Below are 8,488 nucleotides of genomic sequence, written 5' to 3'. Positions count from 1 at the left end.
TCCTCCACATTGAGAGAAGTCAGCTGAGGTGGCTCGGATATCTTTTTCAGATGCCCCCTTGATGCCTTCCTTGGGAGTTGTTCGATGTATGTCCCACCAAGATAAAGCCTAGAGGACAACCCAGGACAGGTCGGAGGGCTTCAGCTTGACCAGAAGGAGCTGAAGGAGGTATTTGGGGAGAGGGATGTCTCTGAGTCTCTGCTGAGACTGATTTCTTTGCCACCCAGACCCAGATGATGCGGGAGACGACAACTACAAGCTCCCATTTACGCTAGATTTGAAAATGAAAAAATTAATAATTAGGCCCCCATAGCATGTTTTTGCTAATTGTGCAGGAAAATTCTTGTCCTATTAGGCCGACAGGATGTGCTAAAGACCTCCTCATTCAGCCCTATTCCGGACATCCCAGCTCACCTAAAGGCTATGCCCCGACAACCTGCAAACTTGAGTTTGTAAGTATTATGCCTAAGAGTTGAGAATAATGCATTGCATTAAATACCTGACCTAAACCCATGGCTGCTACAGAGTGCTCTCGAAATTTTATAAGTTACAACACACTAACACACAAAAGTAGTAGGTTGACCAGACAAACAGCAAGTACGTTGAGAAATTTTGAGCATGCTCAAGATTTGAGTTTTATGTATGCCACCGTTGCTCATTTGTGGGCCCTAAGTAGCAGGTAAGTTATTTGATCATATTTGATCATGACATATGTTGAGTGTAAGTTACTCATAAATGGTGGTTTCTAGCTTATCCAAAACCTATGAGTAACATGTACATAACTTATGTGTAACTTATCAACAACGTATCTCCAACCCATATCAATGTATTTGACGTGTTCCAGATGACTGCTGAACATGTTTCTAACTTACAGGTACTGTATAATGGCATATTGGTAGCATTTTGGTATAAAAGGAGGTTAACAGGAGGAAAGCCCCATCATAGGGTGAGCGAGAAGGTGAGTGTGATGGATCCTGCCTGTGTTCATGGCCATGACCAACAAACTTCCTACTAGACATGACTCTGAATCAGCTGCAACTGCAAACTTTGTTTTATTTTTTACTTTTTTTTCATTTATTTCTTCTTCTTTTTTTTTTGGTGGATGGTAGCAGCTAGGTTAATACCGCAATCACAGAAATCTTTTTATGCAGGCTGGGTGCCTCTGGGTGCATTGCTGCCACCCTACAGACACTGCTGTGCGTTATGCATAAGTGAGGCTGTTGTTGGACATAAGTTCTGGACTCGTTCTGAAATATATAAAATTTAAAAAATACATAGAAAGTTCCTTGTATGCCAGCATTTTAAACCACAAAATTAGTCTAAATCAAGCATACAATCAGAGTTGCAACATATTCTGCCAACAATTGAAACATATATTACATAAACACAAACTTTAGCTGAAGTGCCAACATGGCTAAACAGTCACGCTAAGCATTCTGACAAAGTAAAAAAGCCTGAAGTTCTGCGGGTAGATTTCCATCAGAAGTAATATTTGTCCACTAAGTTTTCAGAGGCTCAGATGCAGGCAGTAAAAAACTTTTGTCTTGATTTAGGTATTAACAGGTAATAACCAGGAAAAGAGGCGGGACACAATCACGAAACATGAGACAAACACTAACCCCTCTCGACACACAGGGCCCCAAGAGTCAGAACATAATACAAGGACCTAACTAAACTCAAAAGCAAACAAACATGAACAACTAACAAGAGTACATACGAATAACTAATTATCTGGACCTGGGCTGAAAAGTATATAAAGCAGAGCGAACAGGGGGATAAGATGAATGAAAATTAGAGCAGCAGGAGGGAATGGAAGGTGAATGAAGTGAGTAATTAAATCATTTGTCTCTAATGCTTTTATTTCCACATATTTGATATCATCAGTCTAAATTCTTAAAGTGTGAAAATTGTTGTACTTTATTTATTAAAAAATATGTTATTTTCCTAGGTATATTTGTGTCACCTGTTAAAGGCATAAACTACTTCACATTCTTTTTTCATGTTGGAGTATAACAAATTCTCTGAAAAATGTTGTGCTCTTTTTCATCCTCTGATGTGGGGGCTGGCTCGGAGTTCATCTGCCTGGTTATGTTTCCTGGTTGGGGAGCTGTGGAGATGTTTGAAAGTTACCTCTGATAACTCTGCTTCTTTTTCTATGACTGCTTCAGTCTCCTCGAACCACAGTCGGCCTCGGCAGATGGCAGCTCACACTGATTCTGTTTTTGTTGGAGGTTCCTTCTTGTTAAAAGCGAGTTTTCCTCTCCACTGTCACTTAAGTGTGCTTGTTGAGAGGGATTGCTTTCAAGTAAATGTGTTCCTTAGATAGAAAACTTTGAACCAATCTGCCTGTATGATCTGGTTGAATTATCTCTCTAGAGTGTCCTGCAGACCAGGGCAATGTGGAGTCAACAAGTCATCTCCATGTCATGTATTTAATCTACCCAGCCAATTAACCAGGTGAGTCCAATCTGCACAGGTTAATTGACGGTGAAGATTGGACTCACCTGCTTCAGTGGCTGGGTAGAACAAATACATGACATGGAGATGACTTGTTGACTCCACATTGCCCATGTCTGGTGTCCTGAGATGACATATGTTGTGAATTGGAGCTATATAAACAATTGGAGCTTTATAAACATAATACTTGCATATATCATTCATACAGATGTCAATGACAGTATTACAAAATACATCACATTAATAAAATGCTTTCACAATGAAAACCCTTATTTTTCAATAAATGTAGAAAATGATCTTGAACTTTTCCTCTGTTCTAACAATGATGGGGAGGGTTTTATCAAGCGTGCTAGTTTAATTAGATCTGGTTGAGAAAAAAAAACAGACCCAGCTGTCCCCATTCTCGAGTACACATTCCTCAGGTTTTTGTCTACTATGTTTTCAATTATCAGGAATATGACTAAAAACAATCAAACTACAGATTAAAACATTTTTCTTTCAAAAACTGTTAAAGATCTTTTCTTTATTTGATACATTTTTATCTTGGTTAATTCCAGTGGGTCCACATACAGCATCAAAGGACCAGAAATATGAATGTGATAATGCAATTTTATTTACAGGTAGATCAATTGATAAAACCAAACAAAAAAAACTCCTGTATACTTCATTTCAGGGTGAATGCAGAAGAATCCCACTGAATGTAGTGATATGGCTGTCCCACCAGACATTAGTATTATAACCTAACCGCATATAGACATGGTCTCCTTGCTGCAGTTGCAGAAATGCTGCATTTCCTCCATTATCAGCCCCATCATGAGATGTCTTATGGTCGTAGGCAGTCACAATAACCTCATTGTTCTTCATAAGGGCTAGCCTTACAGCTTCTGATCCTCCGGCATGATAAAAGAAGGTGAAGTAATATGTACCTGCAACAGGTGCAGCAAAAATACCTGGAAGAAAAGCAAACAAGTTTAGTAGATATTGGTTCAACCTTCTAGATGCCAGTCTGCAAAACTTTTACATTACTATCACTATAATTATGTGATGTGGAAAGCAACATGTAAATAACATGTATAATTACATATCATTGTTATTTAAACATTTATTTTCAACTGTGATATACATATTATAGTTATAGTTTTATTTAAATTTTTGTCTTTATCAAAAACATTTGATATTAAAATAATTGTGTTTTCTTTTAACTTAACCAATCACTTAGCCACCTCAGCATTCATCTACTAAGGCTGTTACTCAACAGGGCAGTGGGTGGGTTTGATCAGGGCCCTGAATGTTTCTCTGAATATAGTTGTCACTGCACTTTAACCACTAGGCCATCGCTCTCTAGTGGTTGGTGAGACCACTGATATGACCACAAGGCAAGACCTGATTGTGAATAGTGCTTAGCAAATAGAGACAATATTTCCAAAACAGATAATGAATATTGAATTGCCTTTAATACATTTGCAATGATTAACCTGTGTATGCTTCTGGCCCTCTCAGCCTCCCCCCTAGATTTGCCCATGGACTCTGCCCCATCATCTATCGTCTCAATCTGTTCTCGACACGTTGGCCCAATCCCAAACCATCCCCTAAGCACTACCCCTTAAGTATCCAGAGTCATTCCCAATTTAGTCACACTGGCAGCTGTGGAGTCTGCCCTTACACCCACTGTAAAATAGCAGCGAATCTACACTGATAATACTATTTAAGGCTGAACGGTAACTATGTGGTGTGGACGTCTCCTAATGTGGCGGATACTCCGCGGAAATGCGCAAACAGATGGTTAGTGCTTAGGGTTGGCGTTTAGGGGCTGGTTTGGGATTGGGCCATGTTGAACACTCGTCCACATTGTTGCTTCTTTCAGCCAAGCAGTGCCACATATGTGTATCTCAGCTCCCTGCTGGTAGTTTTGCAGTAAAAGGCTCTCCCCGCTGCAGAGAGAGTGCACTTAGTTGCTTTGATTAAGCTAGCTGAAATAATGCACTGCATTAAATTGCAAGTAGCTTGACAGCCTTACCGATACATCCTTGCAAATATAAAATGACTCACCTGTGTGCTGATTGTAAGCATTGCCCACATTTGTTCTGTAGATTATGGTTGTATCTGTGGTAAAAGGCCCAATAGACCAACTTCCCCCTGCTGGGGCACTGAATACGACCTTTTGTGCTTCTAAATAGATATGAAAAAAAAAGTGAACTGCATCTGTTCAAAAACACATTGCCAATAAATTCAGAAAGAGCTTTACCTTTCTTCTTTAGCTCCAGAACCAGTTTTTCAGTCTCCTTCAGCTTTGTTTCAAGAGCCTCCTGATTCTCGTTCATGCTTGTTTCTATAGTTTTTTGTTTCTCTTTTATTGCCCGAAACTCTTTGAGGAACTTGCACATATTAGGAAAGCATGACTCTGTTTCAGCGGTCACTTCTGTTTCAGGAAACCAAAGCCAAAGCCAAAGTTAAACCACAGAACCACAATAACAACCACACTCTGGAAATCATCCTGCTTGCCTTAAGGTGACTTCAGAACTCTAACTGACCGGATGTGCTGTTTGCTCTTTTTGTGAAATTCTGTACCTTGGTTAATATTCAACTACAGATAAAACAAAGTCAAAATGGTCTGTTTACTTTTTCAGCGCTTTTGCAGGGAAAAAAAAATTTTTTATATCAACATGAAATTAGAGAACTAAAGACTGACAGAAAGACAGATCAATCTGTCATTGCTTTTAATTAAATTAGAGTGTGTATGGCATCGGATTCTAGACTACTCACCATCCTCTTCCTCCTAGACCTGAGTGCAGCCTTTGACACCATGTGTCACACCCCCCTCCTCAGTAGGTTTTCTTCCATTGGCATCACTAACACTCCGTTGGACTGGTTTATTTCCTACTTTTCTGATCCCACTCAATACATTCAACTGAAGACCCTCAAATTACCTCAGGTGTGCCCCAGGGCCCTGTCCTGGGGCTCCTGCTCTTCATCATCTACATCCTTCCCCTTGGCAATATCTTTTGCAAATTTAACATCCACTTCCATTGCTATGCCGATTACACCCAGGTCTCCCTCACCACGCAACTATCATCCTCTCTTCCTCCCACCTCCCTCACAGATTTCATCTGTGAAATAAAAGCCTGGTTCACCAATAACTTCCTTCAATTAAACAGTAGTAAAACTGAGGTTCTCTCCACCAAATCAGCTCTTTCCAAAACTGACAGTTTCCCACCTGCCTCGTCCCTCCCTTACCCCATACACTACTGCCATACTTGTATACAGCCTTGTCACCTCCCGATTGGATTACTGCAACGCCCTCCTCTTTGGACTTCCTCAGAAATCCCTCAACATACTACAACTGGTCCAGAACTCAGCTGCTCGCATAGTAACAAGAACTCTCTCTATCCACCACATCACTCCGGTCCTCCGACAGCTCCACTTGCTCCCTGTACAGTTTCGTATTAACTATAAAATTCTCATGGTGACATTCAAGGCACTTTACCATCCTGATACTAGGTCCTGTTCAGATAGAAGCACTGCTAGAAGAGATCATCTAGTCCCAGCTCTTGGAGCAGGTGGTGGTCTTGCTGATCTGGAAGCAGTTTTACTACATGCCAAGACTCACCATGTAAACTTGAGCTCCACCAAGATCAGCTAAACAGAAAATAGGAACCAGCAAGAAATAAACCCAAATATACCCCAAACCAAGTATTATTTGATGATGCTGTGGAGCGGCTGGGCAGAAGTTTTCTGTAAGGTTTGTCTAATGGTTTCTGCACTGATTCTGGCCTGATCACTGAGTCCATGCACCTGCTCTGCTCCACTCATCTGCAATCAGCTCTGACTGGAGTCACCTGCTTCCAGCACTTTAAAAACCCCATCAGATCTGTCCTCGGTGCCAGATTATCTCAAGCCAACCAGCTACGAATAATCCAGCATCAAAGGAAGAACCTGACCGCCTATCTGTTTCCAACCCGATCTGCCCCCTGACTCCGAGCCTGCCCGAACCCTGTTTGATTCTGCCTGCCTGCTTCCCTCTCTCTGGATCTCTGACTCTGAAAAGCTCCGCCTGACTGCCTGCCTCTCCGTCCTGGATAAAACTGGCAAACCTCCCTCAATCTGCCCGCCTGTCTTCCTGCAGCCAGTTGCCCACACAGATCCAGCCCCGCTTTCTGATTAACCCTCTCAATAAATCTTCAAAAACGTCACTAACCTGTCTGGGTTTATTTGGATCCAGTCTCTGTCTCTTTACAGTTTGTGGGCAAATTGCACTTAGGAAAAAGGAGGAATGAGAAGCCTGCTACTACAGTTGAATCATGTGGAAAATGTACATCTCTAATAGTCAATGAGAATGTATCTTTTTCCTTTGTTGTTAGTTTCTACGTATTGTTTGATTAGTAGAGGATTTTGTTTATTATAATTCTAATTTTGCTGCTGTCATCAACATTCTGTTTAAAGAAGTTAGAGCTTGGCCTGTTTTTCAGTGTGTTCCTGTCTCTCTGACTGTCACTATGTGCTCTCTTTCATCCTCTGACATGGGAGCTGGCACAGAGCTTGTCTACTTGGCTGTGTGTTTCCTGGACTAGGCCGCCTGTGGAGCTGGTTGATAGCTACCTTTTGTATCTCTGCTTCTTTTCCTATTTCTGCTTCTGTCTCCTTGAACCCAATTCGGCCTCTGCAGGTTGCCACTCACAGTTAGCCTGGTTCAGAAGGCTGAACAGCACCAAGTCAACCAAGTAGGCACACATTTAAAAACATATATAACCTCAGTGTTGAAATTCAAAAGCAGTGGTTTGTATAAAGGAAACATTTTGGGATATAACTCAGCTTAATACTGATTAGTCCTTCAATAACATCACTGAGTGACCATACCTCAGCTCCGTAGACCACAGGTTGACACTGCATACCGGAAACTTATACACCATTAGGTTCAGGTGATTAAATATCGTCAGGCTATTCAATCCCAAAGGTGACACATAGTCCTATTCTACAAAACCAAACCTCTAAAACTTCTGGCCTTCATCAGTAGAGTCGAAGGTGACGATGTTGTCTCCGCACGTCACTAGCAGCCGGGCCGGGTAGAGAAGGTGGAATCTGACGTTCTTCTGATATAAGGCTTGTTTGACGCTATTAAACACAACTCTCTTTTTATCGAGTGCTGTGCTAATATCTTAATAGACTCCTATAGTGGCACCTTTGTAGTTGTACTAATGGTTCCTGGCCCAGTGCAGCGAATCCTCCAGTCTGCTGGAATCTGGAGAAGCAGACCAGGAATGTGCGGAGGAAGATCTCTGGCAGGCTCTGGAGGTTGGGGTACAGTGGGCTCTCTCCAGCTCAGGCAGTGTGGAAAAAACATTGGGGCCCATTACCTACATCAGATCATCCAACATGAACTTTATTTGTTCTTTGTCATCTTCACACCTCTCAGGAATATTCAATATATGGAGTAGATCTTTGTGAGTGATTATTAAGCCTTAATAATTGCATTGGTCCAGTAATGACTTGGTCTGGCTCTGGAATGTTTGGATGGTGGATTTGGCTGCTGTTAGCCGCTCAAAGCTATCACCTGCCACCGACTCGACAGCAGTGAGACGGCTATGAAATGAGGCCATTATTTCTGTAGTGCAGTGAAGAGGTGAGGTCTATCCTTGGATAAAGATGAGTATCTCATTGTATAGCAATTTAAAGAAACTCCACGCTTGCTTGTAATGTAATGCACAAGGAGCACATTGATAGTAAAAAGAGTCAGACAATTTAAACCCTGGTCTGACCAGTTGAGCATGGTCCACTGGATGGATGTTGAAAGAGCAGGATTACTATTGCAACAACACATTATCAGTAGGGTAAAACTAACCTGTCTCACGGTCTAAACCCAGCTCACGTTCCCTATTAGTGGGTGAACAATCCAGTGCCTTGTTACAGGTATATGTACCAAAGACTTTTAAGGTTCATTAAACCTCTGCTTAAGAAACCGTCTCTTGACCCAGATGACTTGGTCAAATATAGACCTATATCCAATCTTCCTTTCTTATCTAAATATCTTGAGAAA

The 8,488-nt window shown here is 41.5% G+C and overlaps 1 protein-coding gene across 2 annotated transcripts; it reads right to left on the bottom strand.

The window, feature by feature from the left end:
* Positions 1 to 3,053: 3,053 nt before the first annotated feature.
* LOC119775021 (complement C1q tumor necrosis factor-related protein 3-like) lies at positions 3,054 to 5,395 on the bottom strand. 2 transcript variants are annotated; one of them, XM_038272867.1, is made up of 4 exons: positions 5,221 to 5,395; positions 4,703 to 4,876; positions 4,507 to 4,626; positions 3,054 to 3,407 (listed from the first exon to the last, which is right to left on the bottom strand). In XM_038272867.1, exons 2-4 carry the CDS (start codon positions 4,839 to 4,841, stop codon positions 3,127 to 3,129), a joined length of 540 nt encoding a protein of 179 aa, XP_038128795.1. In that variant the 5' UTR covers positions 4,842 to 4,876; positions 5,221 to 5,395; the 3' UTR covers positions 3,054 to 3,126. The 2 variants fall into 2 exon arrangements, with proteins under 2 accessions (XP_038128795.1, XP_038128793.1); XM_038272865.1 differs by lacking the exon at positions 5,221 to 5,395 and having other exon boundaries at positions 4,703 to 4,955.
* Between the last annotated feature and the right edge of the window lie 3,093 nt (positions 5,396 to 8,488).

The sequence above is a fragment of the Cyprinodon tularosa genome, unplaced genomic scaffold (assembly GCF_016077235.1).
Source record: "Cyprinodon tularosa strain WSP-4 unplaced genomic scaffold, ASM1607723v1 ctg844, whole genome shotgun sequence".
Taxonomy (NCBI): domain Eukaryota; kingdom Metazoa; phylum Chordata; class Actinopteri; order Cyprinodontiformes; family Cyprinodontidae; genus Cyprinodon; species Cyprinodon tularosa.
This window is presented reverse-complemented; position numbering and strand designations above follow the sequence as displayed.

Bases quoted from the DNA above. Each gene is read 5' to 3' on its own strand.
- LOC119775021 (XM_038272867.1), bottom strand. From the start codon at position 4,841: ATGTGCAAGTTCCTCAAAGAGTTTCGGGCAATAAAAGAGAAACAAAAA. The intron at 4,627-4,702 runs GTAAAGCTCTTT...ATATCTATTTAG, and splicing joins TCTGGAGCTAAAGAAGAAAG to AAGCACAAAAGGTCGTATTC. The intron at 3,408-4,506 runs GTGAGTCATTTT...CTTTTCTTCCAG, and splicing joins TGCTTACAATCAGCACACAG to GTATTTTTGCTGCACCTGTT.